The sequence below is a fragment of the Lepisosteus oculatus genome, chromosome 1, assembly GCF_040954835.1.
Source record: "Lepisosteus oculatus isolate fLepOcu1 chromosome 1, fLepOcu1.hap2, whole genome shotgun sequence".
Classification (NCBI taxonomy): domain Eukaryota; kingdom Metazoa; phylum Chordata; class Actinopteri; order Semionotiformes; family Lepisosteidae; genus Lepisosteus; species Lepisosteus oculatus.
This window is the reverse complement of record NC_090696.1, coordinates 67,330,710-67,352,301: the sequence shown is the minus strand read 5'-3', so window position 1 is coordinate 67,352,301 and position 21,592 is coordinate 67,330,710. Positions and strand designations below refer to the sequence as shown.

Genomic DNA, 21,592 nt, shown 5'->3' with positions numbered 1-21,592 from the left:
ATAGAGGACTTTGTTTTAAGAAAACCCCACAGGTTGATTTAAAGTCCGACATGCTTTGTTATTCTTCAGTTCCCTTACTATTTTTTGTTCTGCTGCGTCCTTTTGCAAGGGCGGCTAGGAACTACCACTCATGGGTTTCGGCTGAGCAATTAAAATTATCGGAAATTTCCCAAACGGTGTCGCGAGGTGATGGTGGAGATTACTCCCAGCTACTGACCACACAGTAGCTGGGAGTCAGTAATCTGAACCTCCCAACCGGCCTCGGTACTAGCAGGCTTGCTTGCGGTGCTTTTGGCGAGGGAAACCTGTCTCCTGCGATTTGCGATTTAACCTTTTTCCCCCCTCAGGTTTTGTTAAACATAAATAATACAAGTAAAGGAGAAAAAATATCCAAAAAAGAAAAGGGAACAAAAAAAAAACAGAACCGTTTGTTGCAATATATAATTGCAAGTCTGAACACAAGATTACATACATTGTTTTTACCTCATTATTTTATACAAAGTTAAGATTATGAAGATTTTGCCAGCTCTGCCAAATACATTTTTAAATTTGAAGGCGTATTTTTTAGAAATCTTTGTGTTGGCACATCAGAAAATATCGTGATCATAATTTAACGTTTCGTTGTAACGTTCACAGCATATAAAATAAGGCTCAGTGTGCTGAGCAAGTTACAGAACTAACACAGCCCTCCTCTCTGAAATCTATATAGTGCAAGACTACAACGCAACATTGAGGCATCTGCCAAAACAATGAGAGCTATGGAGAGCACAAAGAAAGAGAACTTGATTCATGATTGGAAGGGGGTGAATAGTTTTACGAGTTACAGAATATGTGACGGTAGTATTCCCACCTTGTAACCTGAGCTGGTTGGATCTCGGAAGCTAAGCAAGGTTGTGCCTGGATGGTACTGGGTTGTGCGACCTCCTGGGAGAACCAGATAGCTGATGTAAGTGTTGGGGGTGAGCCGGTAGGTCATGTTATTTTCTCTGGACCAGACTTCCTAAAGCAAGCCCCAGTATGATGATGGGCAATACCCTGATGTACAATGTGCTGTCTAGATTGCATGGTCATTAAAGATTCTGAGGCAGTTTAGAAAGAGTAGGAGGCATTAATCCATGATGCCTTGATTAAAGTCTGCTCTGGTCTTGGAAAATCTGGCCATCCAAAGTTTCCCTTTTATTTTTCATTAGGTGAAGCAGTTTCTCTCACCTCTCTAATCTAGTCTGTCTTATAGTAGCAGTGCCTGTGCACATTGGCTGCCATGTTGCACTTCAGTGGCGGTTAAATGGGTCTCCTTCGAAATGTGAAGCTCTTTGGCTTAAGAATTGCTATTTAGATGCAACCAAATATGTGTATAAGCCTTAAGGTTCTAGAACAATTCTTGTCTGAACCATATCCCAGGCCAAGGAGCTTGAAGTCAGACTACAAGTATTACACATTGGAATATACACTCACTGTATATAAACAACTGGGGCATGTCCACAAAGAACACAGTGTTAACATCATTTCCAAAAACCGCCAACAGAAAATCAGGTTCAACGGGCTAAAGATAAACCTAACTGCTTTCACTCTGGTGAAAGACTGTAAATGACTGTCAAGATTAATATTGATGAAACGGGTGTTAAAAGTTTTTTTTTTTTAAGGTGACATGCAACCAAAATTGCCATAAACCTGGTTTACTGAATAAAGCACAATTAAAAGCAAACATTTAGGAATCTTTTAGGATTTAAAAAAAAAACCTTAAGCTTCTTTATATTTACCTAATCTACTATCAAATGGAAACGTAAGACTGGGTTTAATGTGCACTGGGTTGGTTTTACCAGGAAGACCAGGAATGATGGTGGTCCAGTTGTTGGTGTCCTATCCCATGAACTAGAATTCCCAGCAGAGGGCAGAGTATAGTGGTCGGCGACTGTGTGGTTTTTAACTGAGCTGCGCTGCTGTGTTGTGGGCCTCCTGACAGACTGTGCCGTGCCTCGCCCAGGTAGTGACTGCACTTCAGTGGCAGAAGCCGTGGGTCCACATCATGACGTTCCGTTTCAGGATCCAAAGCAGGATTTAAAATGCCGAGGAATCATCACTGAGGCACACGCTTCAGGATCCTGTGTCTTTGCATGAAGGAACACACTCGGTGAAGAAAATTATTGCCAACAAAAAAAAGTCATCCTTTTGACAGGGCTATGGTGGCAGTGAGTGGAAGGCAGCTTGGAAAATCTATTGCCAGTCAGTACATGAAGCCTTTCTTTGAAACGATGATGACTAAGCCCCTCTAGATTATATAAATGAACCTGAAGTGGCTCCAAGCGCAGATAGGCTTTTAACAGTCTTGTGCACTGTTAAGTGTTCATATTGCAAATGCAAATATTTAACCTGGCCCTCTGCCACTGCTAGCATCATTCTGCTTGCTTCTAGTTCTGGAGTACTGAGCTTGAGGTTGCACAACTGTATAGCAGCATTAATGGAGCAGCCTCAGCTTAAATCTGGCTGTTCTGTCAATTACAGCGATTTATACCACACAGCGAGAGTATTTCAGTGTGTATGACTTGCACATTTTTTTTTCAAGCGGTGTAATCCTTTTTTTTTTTGTGCTTTCTTCATAACATCTCAGGCCTGTAGAGTTTTCTCCATTGTGTGCAATGGCTGACCAGCAGAGAAAGCCTGTGACGAGCTCAGTGAGTTCTCTTCAGATGCATCACACCGTCTTGAGTCCTGTTCATATAAATTGCTGGGATGTGCTTTTCCCCCTTCTAACTTTTTGCAGATCTACCATCCATGATGCAATGATTAATAGGGAGGCCTACTCTCTCAGTGTCGGGGTGGTTAGCACTATTGCCTCACAGTCTTAAGGGTATTCATTTTGAATTCAGGCAGGGGTAGCTTCTGCGTGGATGTTGCATGTTCTCACAGTGTAGTTCCCACCTTGTGACCTGTGCTTCCAGGATAGGCTCTGGGATGTCGACCCTCCCCAGGAATAAGCATCTTTCTGCTGATGGATGAATGCCTCATTCTTAAACAGTCCTTGCATTCTGTGCTTTCTATACAGTATATATATGCACTGTATGACTTACAAATGTAAAGGCAGTGTTCTGACTTTTCCATGTACCCTCTGCAAAAAGGTTGAATATACATACTCTAATCATATGTGGACATAATGTGCAACAAACCTGCAGTGATTTGTGAACAAGCTAAGCGTGTTTTTTTAAATATTGATACTTGTCATAATCATTATTTTTTTTCTAAATGTAATTACTTAATATATGCTGTATATCGTCTCGATATTTTTTGTTTTCATTTTTGGGAAAAAAAAAACCCTTTTGGGGGAAAAAAAAACTCAGAAAGCTGTCGTGGTTCATTTTTCCCTGCCTTTCCACTTGAAGAAATCACCCCCCTAGGGCCTGAATTCCCAGTCCTGGTCCCCTTCTAAATTTAATTGCAGCTAGGCTCCTACCTTGCATGAATCCCTAACTGAACTAGCAAGTTGCTTCTGTAGAATCTGTGAAAGTTTTTGTTTTTCCCCCACTCAGTGGTTGGTGATTTTTAGTTACTTAGGAAACAGAATAGGTCAAAGTTCAATTGAAACCTAAATCTGGTGAACTGTGGGCTGAAATATTTCATTGAATTCTCAGATAGAACAAAAACCAGCAGGTACTGTATGTGGACCTGCCTTGGGATCCCCTGACTATCAGTTTAATTTCATTAACCCTTAACAGAAATGGCCTGCTCTTCTCCCTTACAAAACTGGGGTAATTCAAGAACGAGAATGGTCATGATGTAGCTTGACATTCCTCTTTCTTTATACTTTATAAAACATTTTATATTACATTAGGAGGGCAGTACAAAGAAGGACAACTGATATACCCAGTCAGTGGTGTGAGTGATAAGGCTCTCGGCTTAAAAGCGAGTTAAACCTCTCTCCAGAATCATCTCTGATTTAAAAAAATGGCCACAGTTCAATGCAGAATTACAAACTGAAAGAGTTAGAGTCATTGGTGTTTGCGCTAATCTGGGGTAAGATAAGCAGACCAGTTCATTCTGCAAAGGCCTCCAGGAGAGAGGAGATCTTCAGAGAATAGTGTCACAGCCCAGCTCCACAGTATCTTCCAAGACAGGACTGTCGTTACACCAATAAACAAGCAGAGAAGGGTTGGAACTAAAAGCCAGTTCTTTATTAACAAATAAATGTATATAAAAATAGCCTCTATATTTGAATCAAAGAATTATTTAAACCCCTAGATTTCAGAACAAACTACAAGTGCTCCTCATCTCTATTTCTGTCAAAGATCATGAAAATAAAAATTCACCCTGAACTGTTAAGCACTATACTCCCATTGTTAACAAAACTCTTATATATATAGATAGATCTGAAGGTACTACATGATTTATGAAGTACAGGCTGAAATGTTTCGGATACAAATACTAGAAAATATTACCATATTTATGTGAACACCTTAGCTGGCATTTCTTCAGAAGAATGAATGAGGTACAATAGATAAGTACAGTTTAGCAATATTTATAAATAGGGAGGTACTTTTAAAAGACCCTTCTTAAAATTGATTGTCATTTTTGAGAAAAAGTTTAACTTTGTATCTGCATCATCCTCTTGCTTCCTAAAATGCAAGATGCAAAGTTCTTTCCTGTCACAGTATTTAATAACACCATTTCACTTCAAACATTTCTTAGAAATCACTTTTTTTAACAGACAAACTCAGTTTTGAGTCCTGTACCACCTAGCCCCCTGACCTTATCCAATATGTCGTAAATCTCCCCCTTTTTAACTTTTGGGATTTTAAGATGGCATAGCTTGGACCCCAGTACAGTTAAGGAAGTACAATTCATCTTTGTTTTTGGCACAATAACTTAATCAAAGTATATATAAAAAATATTGTTTAAGCATCAAGTACAGTATGTTTCCCTTGAAGAAAGGCAGTCACAGGAAGCTTGACACACTGCCTTGGACGGGTTTAACTACATGTAGCTGTAAATGGTTAACTTGGTAATTGAGCATCAACCGCTCCCTACCTTTTACAGATGAAGTACAAGTGACATGTAAAGACAGTGTTCTATTGTAAATAGGTTTTACGTGTGCATCAATCTGTTTTGGAGAAAAAAACAGATTCAAGTCATCAGACAGACCATTTGCCTCTGAGAAATTCCAGCAGGAAAACATTTAAACCAAATTTCAGAATGTGTATCTTTTCTAAGACGTGGATATGATCCTCACTTTAAAAAAAAAACAACAACAAAAGTTAAGAGGTTAAAGTGGAAATGGATTTCAGCACATCTTTTGTGTCAAGATGGTTTCCCATTAGCCACGATAATTTCACTCTGCTCCAAGGTGCACGGCCTCAGCAGCCCGGAGCACTATGTACAGTGCAAGCAGCTTATCTTGAAGGACCTGGTCCCTTGGGGGCTGGTTGGAGAGGTTCTCCCCTTCTTCAGGCTCCTCTTCCACTTCCCAGGAAATGAAGAGCTCCTTGGCCACAGGGACTTCCTCTTTCAAGAGCTGAACATCCACGTCCTTCTGCTCCAGTTTCCTCTCCACCTTTCTCACACACACACACACACATCACAACCACAGTGGAAACTGACAACTCTTTACTTTATGAGACTTTCTCCTAAGGCACAACTCAACAGATGCTAGCTAGCAATGCTAGCTAGGAGCCGTTATTGAATTGAGTGGTTTCCGTGTAAACAACATTTCTGTTACCAAGGAAACCTGGAGGTTCAAGCACAGCGTTGGCTGTGTAGATTAGCTCATACACAATGATATGTAGTTTATGGGTCAAACCAAAAACGTGTGAAGAAGGAGCAATTTTTAAAGTATTTTTTCCCTAAAGCATATATCAGTAAGCCCAGGATAAGGAAATGTAACTTTATTAAAGACACCCTCAAGCTTTTGAAAATGTTCTGTTTGTAGCAGTAACAGTTTATGCAGGACATAATTTAAAATATTACAAATTAAAGGAGGTTATGAAATCCACCTTGCTCATTTGGTAGTTTGGTAGCTACTTGACCTGAGGACCCCATCTCAGCCAGCTTATTTCCCAGTTCCAGAACCCTTTGCACAAATACATGCTTCCTGTTCTCATTTATAAATGCACTTCCACAAAGTTTCCACTTGGGTCCCTGGGTCATGTTTCACATGAATTCCGAAAACATCAACTGGATTGGCTTTGACATCCAATGTTTTTGAATACTTGGTTCAGGTTCCGCTGTAAGCCATTAGTCTCGTCTGTTCAAGACTAAAAAGATTGAGTTCTCTTAGCCAGTCAGGGTAGGCCAATGGCCGAATGACAACACTGGGTCATCACAAAGCTGCTTTCCAAAAGGAATTCTGTATGCAGTCACACTAATGTACTGACACCTTGTATGAAATGATAAATGAAGACATATATAATACAATACAGTCCTTGGCATTAGAGGATGATATTTGAAACAGGCATCATATAGTTCACATGGTCTATAGGACAAGTATTTTTAAATTTCCAGTTTGATGGTATTATTACAAAACTTTGTAATTCTATGAAAACGAAAACACTTTCGTACAATTCATAGAAGTTTTCAAATCTTCATGTGACAAAATGTCTCAGAAAAAGACATGGAACTGGAGGATTTCTTATTTGTTTAATTTTGGAATTATGACGATTGCGCCTGTTGTACGATAAACCCCCCCATTTCCTCTCACTTTGTAAATCTCGCTTTGCAGTGCTACATATAAAAAAAAAACGCTGCTCATTTTTTTCCACAAGGTGGAGATCATCCTTTTCTAAAGAGCAGGTCTCAGTTGCAATGCTGATGTTTCGCTGGGTGAATTAAAAGCTACTTAACACTGCAGGTATTGACTGCTGAGGTGTGCTCTTTGCAGCCTTTTAAGAAAAGTGCTAGACTTCTTAAAATGCTAAATTAAGCACAGTAAGTGCTCATACTGGCTTTTGCGTTGTTTTATAAGTAAATATGGAAAAATAAAACACTTGCATCCTCATATACTGTACGTCTGCTACAAACCTCGTGGCTTGTTGAGTCACCTCCTTGATCTCCTCATAATAAGGTTTCTTTCCCTCCATATCTATAACAAACAGGACACAGAACTTTGACACACTTACAGCGGGTCTGAAACCTTTTAGGACTGCTGAATTCTGAGAAGCGCTATTTACCACACATATACAGCGTTTAAACTGGTTATCTGTATGTCATGGGGCTTCTGGAAAAATGTTTTGCCTGACAAAAAAAAAAGTTGAAAACCCCTGGGCTTCCAACGCAATGATTGATTCTTTCACTGTGAGAGCATGATAACGAGAGTGGAGTCGTTACAGTGAATTACCAAAGCTGGTAAGGTGTCTCTGCTGTGGTTTACACCTCCTATCAAGTGTGCTCTGCTGCAGTAGGAAACTGTGCAGTTTTTAAAAAATAAATAACATCTTGGCGCGTTCAGCTCCAGCTCAGTCTTAGACACAGTGAAAAAGACAGGAAAACCTGAATCCCAGACAGTGCTATTCTGATATGAAGATGTAACTTCCTTACATAAAACTGTTACCTGAATTTAGCACTTCATCAATATGTACCAAAGTTCGGTAATATGAAAAGAGCAACTAACACTTTTTTGTTCCATTTAATGAAATGAAAGATCTCTGCTCCGAGTCATAATCCCCCAATGAATGCTTTTGTTGCACTGCACTGCAGCTCATACGGAAATAGATTGGGCAGAGTGTGAGAAATGACTTTTTCAAAAGATGTTTTGCTCAAAGCAAAGCGAATGGTAAAGTCAAAAAGACTATACAATCAGTGACAGGCAATCAAACCTACGGTATAAGCAGTCATTTTGAGGAATGTTTTGGAGATAAAAAGGTCTAATATATTCATGAACCAAACGCTGTGTTTAGCCACAGTATGAGCTCATCTGAAAAGCAAACCAGAGGTAACAAAGGCTAAGAAACACAGTCTTTATGTCTTTTCTTCATCCCACTGTGAAAAGACAGGAAAGGGAGCTGTACTCCTGGCAATGTGTTTGCTTACCAACTGAATCTGCTGCTGGCGAAGATCTTGACTTAGGCTGGTGACATTCAGTACCGTCTGCACATTCAGGTCTGTGAATAAAGACAAGACTGACAATGATTTTCCTTGAAACCAAACGAGTCTCTTATGCTCAAGTAAAGCACAGGGTAAATGTACATGCAAAAGACAAGGTACAGGATGTGAATTGTGTTAAATGTACACCTGAAGGGTTTCCTTCCTGTGGTAATCAGCACATCTACCACTGAAGGTGCCCATCTCTTGAGCAGAGACTGGTGGCTGTATGTTATTGCACAGGGAATTTGGCTATTAAAAAGGATACAAAAGCATCAGGAGACGAAGTAACACTATGTGCGACCTGACTCATTTTAAGAAAAAGAATGTCACAGGGTAGGCTTTATTTGTTAAAAAAATGACCTTCAAAGGCATCAACCAGAAGAGCGAGGGCCCTCTGGAGCTCGTGCTCTTGATCCTCGCCGGTCTCTGACTGGAACGGCTCCAGGAACTGCAGAAGCTCCAGCACTGCCTGCTGGGCCTCAGGGCTCAGGCCCTCCACGAGCGAGGGCTCCTCGTCCGCTGCGGTGCGGCCCTCCGCAATCTGAAACCGCCAGCGCAGACGTTTTTGAAAGGAAACCCCGGGCGAAAGGAGTTTGCGTGTGCAATGAAAACATCGGCGTATGGCCACAGGCATGGCGGCACTGGGCCAGCCGAAGAGGTTAGGGAAGAGGACTGTGGAAGCTGTACAGTATGTGACTGAAGAAAGCTGGTGTATCTACCATGTGAAGGAACCAGCAAAGGTTTATTCCATTCTAAAAAGAGAAGAAAAGGAACGACTTCTTCAGGTGACACCCGAAGAAAGCTCCACCACCAAAACGTTACTTTTCTTCTCTTTTCAGCATGGAAAAAAACCTTTACTTGTTCCTTTACAGCCTACGCGTGCTGACGCAGCTACCTACTTGAACGACATATATACCAGGCGTACACCTATTTGTGTGTACTAATGTACTAAATAAATAGAATAAATAGAAGTTACGGCATCTTCAAAAACGTGGCCGAATACTGATCTGGAGACATTAAAAATTGTGTTTTATTTGTACAGCACTGAAACATGTGACAAAGGGGTCACAGATCACATTTTCTGTGAAGACTTCTTATTCATTTTTTTTAAATAAATGACTTAGTGCTAGTGCAGCAGTGTGGCTATCTGCGTTTACATTAGCAGCTGAGAATTGTGAGAGGATGGAAATCAAGGGCCTAGATGGATGTATGGCGTGTGACGGGTGAGTGACAATATTGCCATACGACGCCATGGTGACACACGTGATGGAACAGTGGGTGACACAACCCCATCAAAACGTCAGTTATTTTAATAAACGGCTTTAGTTCTTGCATCCAACACCTCCATTACTGCTTGAAAGACAGAAAAACGAACTGGTTTTAGTTTGTATTTTTTCCTCAACGTGTTATGTCAACAAGCGAATTGTAACAGTAACTCGTGACGCTTACTTAGTGTGTCTTACACTGACTACACTTATCTGTAATCAGTTACTGAGCTTTTCAAGCAACTTAGAAAACAGCAAGGCTCCAACGCGGTGAAAAAAGTGGAACTTTAAAAAATAATAATTCTGGGGAGAATATAATCTTCAGCCTGATGCCATTAGCTTGACCTCTGTTCCTGTACAAAAAGGATCTTAAAACAGCATCAATTGCTTCACAGTCCTCAACCCTTCTAAGAACAGGTCAGCAGGCTCTTGGCTTACTGACTATCTTCTTCTCATGACCAGGTCGCTATACCAGTTTCAACCACAGATAAAAAAAAACACTAAAGAAACAGCAGTTCTTAACCTTTTCCTAAGTGCGGCCCCCCCTCTGGACGAGTGAAAAAGTGCGCAAAAAAAAAACACAGTTCCACATCAAATGAAAAATAAAACGACAGTAGGAAAAAAAATACTCACTCAATGAGATGGCTGCGCTTGTATAAAGGCAGAGAGGACTGTTAGGTCATTCATTGCTTCACAGGGGATTTGTTGGGCTGAGGTAAGGACGCAAATCTTTGTCTTCCCTAAGACGGGCTCTGCATTTGTTCTTCATGTACGTTAGTACTGAAAAGCCCAACTCACAAAGACAAGATAATGTGAATGGGTGATTTACTTTCAAAGCCATGTTACTCAGGCCTTCATATTTGCCTTGCACTGAGATCCCAAAGTCAGCCAGTAAAAGAGAGTGGGCTTTCTGTGAACAGCTGCTTTGGAGCCAAGTCAGTTGTGAGATCAGTCAATGATTCTTCAAAGTGAAGCAATAATCCTTTGTCAGCTGTCTCCGAATATGAATTTCTGATCCACCTGCCTGCAGTAGGGACCACCATGTGTTGAGGACAATACGTGCAAACTCAGTCCATTCAGATGAGCTCTGATAATTGTCTTCAAATCAGCTTTTGGCCCACTGTTCTCACATAAAAACTCCTCCAGGAACGGGAAGGCCTCAAAGTTGTCATTGACGACGCGCGTTTACCAAAACGTGAGTTTTCTGATCCACCCCAGAATTTCGTCGGAAAGATTAAACAGCGTAGTATTTTTCTCTGAAGTGTCACATTCAAGCCATTCAGCCAAACAAAAACGTCTGTGCCAATTAGGCTAAGTAGCAATCCATTTCGTCATAAGCTGTTTAATGAGTGATTTATTTATCAATTTGTATTGAGCCACCAGGTTAAGAACCGCAGCACTACAGTAATCCCCCTACACACCTGCTCTAATGCATTAAGTCACTCCAGGCTCCTGATGTTTGTACAGAACTGACTGTATCATTAGGTGTGCTCACCATGTACTCCAGCACACCCAGGGCATCGCTGTAGGCCAATAGTTTGGTCAGCAGGGTCCAGATCATGGCACTGCCTTTACTGTCCAGGACTGTCAGCTCCCTGAAGCACTTGTCAATGTCAGCCTTCACCTCCTGGAAAGCTGAGCAGGAACCAGAAACAAACCGATTAAGGCAGGTCTGTACAGGGGCGGCACAAGATACTGCAACCCATTTTTTTTTTTACCAGAGTGTGATCATCGGACACCAAACCCGAAGGTGAATGACAAAAAGGTACAGTCATTAAACAGTGTGGATTCCTACAAGGAAGTCTGTTCAAGGCACATAGAGTCCAGGCAGCCTGAGGCCAATCACACCACTTCCCCAGCTGATTCTTTGGGACTTCTCAGAAAATGAATTCATGAGATACTTAAACCACTGAGTTACTACCATCTAAATAAAAAAAGATGAGCCTCTTCTTGTTTGTAACCTCTTATATTTTATATAAAATATTTTATATTTGATGTCTTTCCCTCTGATTTGCAAGGAAACATACATCAGTGAGGGGAATGTTTCACAGAAAGGAGATGACAAACTTCATTCACCACCAAAGTGACATCATGTGCCCCTTGTCAGATTAAGTAGAGACATTCCTTTCTCAGTGAATCAAGGAGGTAGCTAAAAATTATTATTAATACGATTATTAATTACTTTCTACTTGGCCAGAGTAGAATTTAGGCAGCATGCAGAGGTTAATACACCTGCTCTTATGAAATTCATCTTGAAATGACGAAGTCATAGGATGACAACACCTCCTACTGCACAGCATCCCTGGTCACTATACTGCGGCACTGTTAATACCAGAAGGGAGAGCACCCCCTACTGGTCCACCATCAATAATGGTCATGTTTATTACACCATGTAAACAATAATATTTATCTACATCACATACAGTAGAAATCTGGTAAAATCTGGTAGAAGAGTCCCATCCCACTACTGACCGAGCCCTGCATACTGTAGCTAACCATCTGAAAATGATCTGACAGGATCATGAAATTACTACTGTACATCTTCCAGGACACTTTTAACATCCATTTTTTTTAAGTAAAGGTTAATACATGCAGGTGAATGTTAATAAATGTGTGTCTCTCAGGAGTTAGTCACAATGCACCTATTTACCTGTGCCATGGATCTGTGTCTCAGATGCAGCTATTCCTGAAAAACAAGTTTTCACAATTTAATGTCAGTATGTCAGAGTATTGTCATAAAAGAAGAAGTTCCTCAAAACTGTCCCGAATTCCATACATGTAGAACTTTGCATAGATAGGAATTCAATGATCGCAATTTTGCCATTAAATACCTCTAAATAAGCTTCTTTCAGTAAAGACTCAATTAGTATGCAGAAGATCAAAGAATAAAGATCACAAAGATCATTATAATATGTTCTTCCAGTAATACATCTGATATCAAAACAGTACAGTTATTTTTATAGTTCTTAAACTTAAAATGTTTGTGATGTCCACTAAAGAAAAAGTTTTAATTATTTTTACTGCACATCATACATTTAGTGTCAGTAGAAAGCCTACTAAATTTTCAATGTTCAAAATGGGATGAATACTGACAATAACACAGATTGCATTTGGATCAGTCATAATGTTGTCAGTGCAGTGGGAGGGTATGAAAATTATGAACATAGATGCAGAAAAAAATTGGACCCAGGATAGTGCCTTGTGGGACTCCCCTACTGGAAAGAATTAGTGAAACAAACATAAGATTTATAGACCGTTTGTAATTTTGAAAACGAGCAATGGAGTTTACATCAAGACCAAAGCTGTACATGTTCCAAAGATCTGAGTGATATTTAGTATTATAGTTATAAAGGCAGCGCCATGACTGACCTTTGTCGAGAGCTGTTATATTGTTAATCAGTTTTAAGTTTGCTTTAACACACCCATGCCCAGAACCAACACCAAACTACACATACAGTAATTAACTGGTCAGCAGTTGTGAGATTTATCTAAATTGTTGAGATTTTGGAGAAACATATCAAGGACCAGTTGGTTTAATGCAAACACCAGAAATAAAACTAAATAAGACAGAGACGGAGTTCATCAAGGAACACGTTACCGTCAGAGATAAATGTTTTCTTTCTGGTTGGACTCGATACAGCACCTGCAACGGAAAAAAATTAAAAACCTGTCGATCGAAGGGCAGAGCTATAGTGCTCTCTGTTCTTTGAGTTAAGGGTACATGAGTTCTTTGGTACTTTCAATCCACTCTGTTCACGCTAATCATAAAAAAAATAAATATGGGCAATCCCCCGTTATCTAAATTCTTCTTCCTTTTTGTTTTTAAAAGGTAAATTGAATTTTGTCATTAAAGGTATTTTAGGGGAATCTGGCAGGATGAGTCTTGGTTACAACGAAGGCAACCATGACAACATTACAGTCCTAGTTTTTGAAATGCTATTCACCACTGTTAATTTACTGGCAGTTTTTGCAAAAAAAACCCATAAAAAACAACTCTAGTGGCATTCAGTAGCTACTAAATTGGCTTGCTGAAAAAAACATGAGATAGTTAATTGTTTTGTTTCCAAGGAAAGATGCAGGTGTAAGCATGGTTATGAGTGTTTCATGTTATGACCTTATCCATCATGTGTGTGAAGTACTACACTTCCTGGTTAAGCACATAGATTAATACAGTAGAAAACTGTAAGAAAACTGCAGCGGCACAAAACAAAACTTTTTTGCTGACTGAAAACAGCTCCTTGCTGGGGGGGGGGGTCATTATAATTGGAACATTTCAAAATGAATGTTCGTACTCTTGAGACTCATTCAAGTAATGTAACATTTAAATGAATTTAAATTTTGCTTTCGATTTATGAGGACTTCCATTATCACCAAGCCTTAGTAACTGATGGTTTCCTGTGGGGTGTTTTGTACTTGTCGCTGCAGTGTTTCAGAAAGCTAGCCGATGGACTGACTGGTATCAGGAAAGAAAATTATTCTCTATGACGCCAGGCTGCAATTTGTTATATTTCACCAATTCATCAGGATGAGACTCATTTGTGTCAATCATTACTTAGTCTAGAATTCTAGTAGGCAGTTTGAAACACATTTTGCCTATATTATAGTGTGCAGCAAAAATAAAGTCACATTTCGTTCTCGTCTGCAAGAGGGTTTCTCTGGCAAAAAGACTTCGAGTTCAAACTCACCCACTTTGCCATCCCCCCGAAGGCTCAGCTCATAGACCTTGAACGCCAGTATGGTGCCCTCCTGGACCAGCATCTCCCATTTGTTACTGTTCACCATGTTAGCCTGCATCTGGAACAGAAACACCACGGCTCACCCTGGCTGCCAATAACTTGAGAGGGCAATCAGTCCCTATTGAATAGGCTCGGGTTTGGAAACGGGCCTTTCAAACCCTGTATCGTCAATATCGGCTCAACCTGAATTCTACGAAAGGTATCAACAATGGGACAGGCAAGGTAGAAATATTATTTAATCACAACTATGCACAACGGTGGAATTATCAAAATGCCTTCTAACTTTCAAACAGTGTCGTCTTCCCAGAGTTTTGGTTCAAGGAGTTTTAACTGAAACAGGCCCGTTAATAGCATTCGGCCAATCTTTCCACATGAAGAACTGGAAAGCTGCGGCAAACTCTCATTCACAAAATAAGAATCTCATTCACAAAATAAGAATGGGTCAGGAAACTATTGGGCCACTCTTTAAAAATGAAAGTTTTTTAAGTGCTTTTAACAGTGAATAAGAGGTTTACAGCATGCCCATCTAAAGATTTAAAAAAAAAATAATATTAAAAAAACGTTGAGTCACTCAAATTCATATGTCTGTTCAACAATTGTCTCCTTTCGTGTGTAACCTTTCTAATGTTATGAAGCAGCTCAGTGTCAATCTTTGAGCAAACAAAAGTACCAGCGAGATCTAAATTCTGCGGTGGAATGCCTACCCCACGGCGGTCTAGATCAGAGATCCCAATCCTCATCAAGAGGGCCAGTGTGTCTACAGGATTTCAGTCCAGCTGGGCTCTTATCGACTCTTATAGTACCGGCTCATCATTGACTTTGTAGACCAGCAGCTTGCCCCTTGCTGCTTCTTTTAAAAAACCCTGCAGCCACACCAGCCCTCCAAGATCGGGAATGGGGACTCCTGTTCTTGATGTCAGTGCTAGAATGCAGAGCTTCATACCTCAGTCACTGGCACAACTGGCGCCATGCTCAGTTTTAAGTACCCACGTCTGGAGCAGGATTGCTTGATTAACAGCTGGCTCTTCGCTCGGACAGACGAGATGATCACACCCAAACCATGAGCCCTTTCTCTGCTCAGTTTCTGCACCAGCCAGTGGGACATGTCGATCTTCCTGCAAGAGGCCGTAGATCAAGCCCAGGAAAAAGAGCACATCCTTAGTGCTCCAATCCCATTTGACATCCACTGCAGCAGGCAAAGAACATCTGTCCGTGCCAGCAGAATTTGCCTTTTACAGTCCCTCCTGTAGGACCTGTAACTCGCCTGCCCAGAGGACCTAATCTTTGCGGCTGTGAATTTCCATAGAACGTTTCACTGTTGAATTTATAAGGCTGTAATTTCTAATACAGACTGTATTTTTTCTGATAAGGCTGTAGTATTTTGTTGTGGTAAGAGGACCAATATGGAACAGAATATTCTAAATGTGGACGCTTTAAATTCCACAATTTTACTATTTACAAAATGATTCTGCTAACAGGAAAGCATGGAAAAAAAAATTCAGCATCTTACTGGAGGCATTAAAGAATCTACAGTCTGTCACAAAATCCACTGCCTCTCTTGGATATTTACACTGCTGTGTTTCGCTGCCATTTTCCTGAAGCTACATAGTGTGACTTCCACAGTGCACGGACTCACGCGTTTTGCAGCTCCTTCATCAACTTGTTGAAATCCATGTCCATCACCTCCACGCAGAAGGACCCCAGATTGGTGGTGTGGTCCAGTGACACCTTGCTGTCCACCTCCACCTGGCTGGCGGTAACCTGTCCAGACAGGCTGCTATTCCCCTCGCTTGATTTGGTCAGTGTGATGGTCAACGTACTGTTGAGTCCTGCAAACAGAAAGTGCAGGGCTGGGAGAGAACAGCACACTCCACGAACCACAAGTCTTCTGCTTTTCATTCAGAAACAGACTGTATTGCCTAAAATTATTGAACTCTTCACTCATCTATTTCCTTAATTACACATTTTTTTATCGAATGGATTTGCCCATTTTTCTATATGTGGACCCTTGCAATTTGGATAACAATCAATTGTCCCACACCATGGCTACTACAATCCCTGCACTGCTAGGGGGACAGTGGGAAAGAGAGAATCTGTGCTTCTCTCTTCTGGATCTGTGAAAATCTGTGGAGTGGCTTAGCATTCGTCTGATTGGAAGAGTGACAGGACTCTCAACTCTTAATGACAAAAATGCATCTCCCAAGCCAAGGATGATCATTTAAATATGGCGGGGCTCATGCTAGTGCCTCTTGAGGAAACATGCTATTTCCATACCTGTATCAGGCCTGGACAGAAATGTGCCTTTTAGGTGCTTCCTGAGTGATAAAGAAACACATTAGGGCTTACAGTACCTGGTTTGAAAAGGAAACGTCTCATTAAAGGGGAACTGCAGTCCGAATTTCTCAGACCAGTAGTTAAATGTCGGTAGCAAAATAAATGAATTCACAGTATTGCAAAATTTTACAAATTCCAAACTAAGCACAAAATTGTGAACATTGCGAAAGTACTGTACGGCGTCCATGCTGTCGCAATCCTCCGTTCTCGCCAGAGACAACAACAGGAGTTCCCACAAGTTTTGACGTAAGCAGGTGCCCTTCCTGCTCACTAGTCACCGGCGGATGTGGCTAAGGATCTGCGCCTGTGACTGGAAGGTTGCCGGTTCAAATCCCGCGGCCGGCAGAGGAATCCTACTCCATTGGGCCCTTGAGCAAGGCCCTTAACCCCAGCTGCTCCAGGGGCGCCGTACAATGGCTGACCCTGCGCTCTGACACCAAGTTTCTCTCCCTGTCTGTGTCTCCATGGAGAAAAGCTGGGGTATGCGAAAAGATGAATTCCTAATGCAAGAAATTGTATAGGGCTAATAAAGGAACATTATTATTATTATTATTAATAACTAATTAAATGAAGTGAACGAGCAAATAAGTACAGGTTGTGCAGCAGACATTTCACCACATGAATGTTCCAACATGATCAGCATGCAGAGTTAACAAGTAGTATTTGTCAGCAAAACCATCTCAAAGTCGAGGGCAATAGTTGTACTGGATTAAAAGAGATGTATTCACGAGATTGCTGGTTCACAATGTAATGTGGCCGCTTCACGTCACAGGAAGTTTTGTTGCCTCTTTCTGAATGGAAGACGATGATGGCAATATGGCACTGCGCATACATTAAAACAACTGGGGCTGCCCGGACAAGGGCACAGAGTTCCCACAGCACCAGGTTTGTGGGTCCAGCAGCTGAACAAGGGAGCAACCCCTATCTTGTAGTAAAAACAATCCTCATGGGCTTTCGTGCCCCAGAGAATCCATGTTTTAGGTAAAAGCTGCTTCTGTCCTCCTTGCAGTGCCTTAGGCCTTCTGCTGGCAACGTAGGGTTGACAGTGTGAGCAACAAATGGATATTACGGTTTACCTCCTGAGCTTGAAACAGAAGTGTAGAATGACACTTTTGCAAATTCAAAATAGTATGAGTTCTTGTCAGGCATAGTCCTCCTTGGTATAATCAAACCGGAAACACAAACAGTACCCAAACAGAGAAAAGCAGAAAACCAAACAAAACCACAACGAACACTGTAAGGCATATGTCCTTGTGCAGTTGTCTTTTTTAATAAGGATAATAAATAATAATAGTAGCCCCCACTTGGATGATGCTACAGCAGCCAAATGGTGCCAGTACAGTCACCACACACCAGCTCTCAGTGGGGAGGAGAACAGAGTGATGAAGCCAGTTCAGAGATGGGGATTATTAGGAGGCCATGACTGGTAAAGGCCAGTGGGAAATCTGGCCAAGACATTGGATTACCTTTTTCGACAAATGCCCTGGGATTTTTAATTACCATGGAGAGTTAGGATCTCAGTTTTACATCTCTTCCGAAGGATGGAGCCTTATTTACAGTATAGTCCCCGTCACTATATGGGCTTTAGGACCCACACAGACTGCAGGGTGAGCGCCCCCTACTGGCCCCGCAACCTTAGTTTTTCCCAGGAGGTCTCCGATCCAGGTACTGACCAGGGTCAGACCTGCTGATCTTCAGTGGGTTGCCGGTTGTGAGCTGCAGGGTGATAAAGCGGTTTGTGGCTGTGGTGAAATGCTTACCAGCATCAACATTGTCCCCCTGCTCCAGAATATCCTTCAGCTCCACACAGGTGGGGAGGTATTTGTTGGGTCTCCACGGGAAGAATGGCACCACTTTCCTGACCACACGCAGGTTCTGGAACTGCGAGGAGCTGGCAATACTCCTCATGGGCACCAGGCTCCCAGTTGGGTCCAGCTCCTTGGTCATGAATTGAGTGGCCTGGTGAAACATCCCTCCCGCCTGCAATTCAAGCAGCAAAGACTCGTGTCGGAAAGTTCTCCAGTCCTCTCTCCAAGCGCCAGAGCTTGTTTCCAAGTATCTAAACTTCTCCCTTCTGAACGGCTAACACTGGAGCCCTGTCGCCTCTTTCAGTGTCCAATACTTTCAATCAAAAGAAATGATTTAAGAAATGAAAATGACACTCTGAGGTCTCACTCACACACCAGGGTTGACGTGAATACTGGTCCGTATACTTAAGGAAGCGATAAGACTCACACCGCAGAGCAATTTGGTTCACCTTTTACAAGCTGCATAACCTGAGTCAAAGGTGCCGGATACTTCCCACTTTTATTTTCATTTTAAGATGCTGAGGCTTACCAATTTATACTGGTTTTCTGCTTGATGAGGATGTGACCTTTCAGCTTTTAAAACTTCAAATTGGTCAAAGTGCTATGCAAGGGGAGCCTGACCAGAGTTTTGTATAGAAATGGCAGATTTGCAACCGCCTGGAACCAGGGGTGATCATTGCTATCGGAGCTGGTTCTACGGCACAATAAAATCTTGTGGGTACTGATGGTACCACTTAGTCCCACTTGTTTTGTTAGTAACCTACTGCAGGTGCACATGCCTGGTGTCACCTAGTTTCCTAGAGTATTAAGGGTGTATTATAAATTGCATTCTATTGCACTCAAACACTAAAAAGGTAGTTTTGACAGGTGGTGTAATGTTTAACGCAGTGCTATAGTGTTAGTATTGGAAGTGCTGTGAGTTGTGACCCAAAGGGATCTCAAGACCAGGACTTGTGTCTTATTGCTATTTGTGTCTGAGGTGTGCTGGAGACTCCAGCTGCTCAACAGGCACCATACCTGGTTGAAGTTCAAGTTGGGAGCTATCTCGTCACAAAATGTGGCACGGAGTCAGAGCCACTGACCGCTGTTACAATGTCCAGCAGGAAGTGCTTGAGGAAAAGGCGAAAGGACTGTTATTTGAATGAGCTGCACCTTAGAAGGAGGTTTTTTTAAAAAAAAAAGTTAAAAACATTAAAACATCCAAAGTTAAACACATTAAAACACAGACATTACAAAAGAGTAATTTCTAGATGTTGGAAATCAAAGATGAATTCATTTATTCCAGAGTTGGGTAAATTCAGAGAAACCTGCTTTCCTATTTCCTGTTTTTTTATTGTTACTTGTTTCATTTTGAGTCCTTTTTGGAAAAGGTCTGTGCTCCTCTTTAGTTTTCGTTACAATTCAATAATAGTAACTTTTTTTGACCAGGCTGAATTACCAGCCACAATTTAGAGACCCTGCAGAAACTAACATTTTGTATTGCACTAGAGGTTTTAATCCCCTTGAGCTGTGAAGTCTTTTTTCACCCGTCCTGGAAAGTGTGCATAAGAGCAACCAGAGAAATTCCTGGTCAAAGGAAGGTCATACATACTGTAAGTTAAAGGAAAATATTTTTTTAAGTGCGGAATACAGGATTTAAGGTATTACAAATCTTCTAGTTAAGGCTAACACCAGTCCCATTTGCAAGAAATGTAATTGCATTTAGGCATTAAATGGGAGCATGAGACCACCAGTAATAATTTATAGATGATGCATTTAGCACAAAAATAACTTATTAACAAAACTGTAATAGAGCAGGATTTTAACAATTTAGGACCATGTATATTTAAATAATACCCCAGAACCAGTGGCCATATTTTGTAATACAATGTTCAAACTATAACAGTGGAATATTAATACTATTTTTTAAAACTGAACCATAACAACAGCAACAGTTCTCAGAAGTCATTTCACACGCTTAAAGAAAAACAGCTTTCTGGCATGACTGATCGTTAAATAAGAATAAACGTCTAAAGCTGAAGAACAACAGAACTACAACAAACTTACATTTAGGGCAAATTGTGTTTTTCTATAACAGGTCCCTATACAATACTATATTGTATATTGACATATTGATATCACTACATATCTATGACCATCGCGCATTAAGTTTTGAACTTTTTTAAATTACCCTTTGAACAACTACCGAAAGTAAAATCACGCCTAATAGAATATCCACATGCGAACGGATGTTCACATTTCTAAAAGCCGAGCAAAGGAAATAAATTCCTAAATCACCCACAATATGCAATTATATTGGCTAATATAATTATCAATAATAGCATCAGGAATGTTATAGGCTAAAGGCAACAGGCAAGCGAAACACCGAAAAACAGAGAAGGGTAAGTACAGTAGGTAACATTAACCGATCAAACTTGAACTCGCATGTTGGAAAAGGAAAGAAATTACCTTCAGTCCCGAGTTTAGTAAATTCAGAGAAGCCTATTGCACTTTAATAAAAAGTGCAAAACGCGATTTATCTTCATGTAAATACTGCCGTGTTGAATGCGAAAGAAGGGGAAAAAACTTAAAGATCACCGCCCATCAAGGCTGTAATTTCCTGGACTAAATTGAGCTCACAGGAAATATCCTCCCCGCTGGTTAAAGAACCAGTAACTCTCAGTGTGACAGACGAAGATTCATAAAGGACATTGTTATCAAAGTATAGTTACATGAAATAACATTACCCCTCCCGTATACAATAAAGAAGTGCTTCGCATCCTTCAAAATTAATAATCACAGTTTTGAGCTGGAGGGAGTTTTTTTTTTACAGTATGTGCTTTCAGATTACTCTGTGAGTTTCAAAACTGAATTGTTACCCTCTGGACCTCAGGAGAAGGGGAAAAAATCGCTGTCCTTTCAGACTCTCTCTTCGTGGTAAATCGATCAAATATCAGGATCTAATTATCAAGATCAGAAATAATGGTAAGCTGGTTAGAAGTGCATGCTTCATGTTTTGCCTATCGAAGTTACCGGAGTGGTGCCTCTGAAGTCACGGTTTTCCCTGTTCAACGCGCGCAGCCGCGGCCTGTCCAACGAGTTTTGTTGCCTAATTATTTTGATTTTCACAGTTAATAAAGTGATTTCATAGATACATGGATAAAGAGCTACAGTGACACAGAAACACGATGTGTTTTGTCTTCCTCATTCTGTAACTCAGAGTTTATTTAAACACAAGCACTTCACATATTCTTTCAAATATGTGTTTATTGTTTCAAGTATAAGAAAGTTTGGAGATTGTCAATTACATGTTATTCAAATGAGGCATTCACATCATATGGCTTTGGACATTAAATGTACACGCAATTGTTTGATAATGTAGTTTTAACTGTCTAAACAACAC

At 40.8% G+C, this 21,592-nt stretch overlaps 1 protein-coding gene across 2 annotated transcripts; it reads right to left on the bottom strand.

Moving 5' to 3' along the window:
• Positions 1-4,144: 4,144 nt before the first annotated feature.
• Positions 4,145-20,806, bottom strand: LOC107077145 (gasdermin-A2-like). Of its 2 annotated transcripts, XM_069191692.1 has the most exons (13): positions 20,659-20,806; positions 19,228-19,319; positions 18,163-18,382; positions 15,705-15,897; positions 15,012-15,183; positions 14,018-14,126; positions 12,931-12,975; positions 11,983-12,018; positions 10,828-10,967; positions 8,428-8,608; positions 8,014-8,084; positions 7,006-7,066; positions 5,457-5,542 (listed from the first exon to the last, which is right to left on the bottom strand). In XM_069191692.1, exons 3-12 carry the CDS (start codon positions 18,371-18,373, stop codon positions 7,022-7,024), a joined length of 1,203 nt encoding a protein of 400 aa, XP_069047793.1. In that variant the 5' UTR covers positions 18,374-18,382; positions 19,228-19,319; positions 20,659-20,806; the 3' UTR covers positions 5,457-5,542; positions 7,006-7,021. The 2 variants fall into 2 exon arrangements, with proteins under 2 accessions (XP_069047792.1, XP_069047793.1); XM_069191691.1 differs by lacking the exon at positions 7,006-7,066 and having other exon boundaries at positions 4,145-5,542; positions 20,659-20,805.
• Positions 20,807-21,592: the final 786 nt, after the last annotated feature.

Coding starts and splice junctions, on each gene's coding strand:
- LOC107077145 (XM_069191691.1), bottom strand. CDS start 18,373: ATGTTTCACCAGGCCACTCAATTCATGACCAAGGAGCTGGACCCAACT. Junction 15,898..18,162: donor GGGGGACAATGTTGATGCTG/GTAAGCATTTCA, acceptor TTCTGTTTGCAG/GACTCAACAGTACGTTGACC. Junction 14,127..15,011: donor CAGTTGTGCCAGTGACTGAG/GTATGAAGCTCT, acceptor TTTCTGTTCCAG/ATGCAGGCTAACATGGTGAA.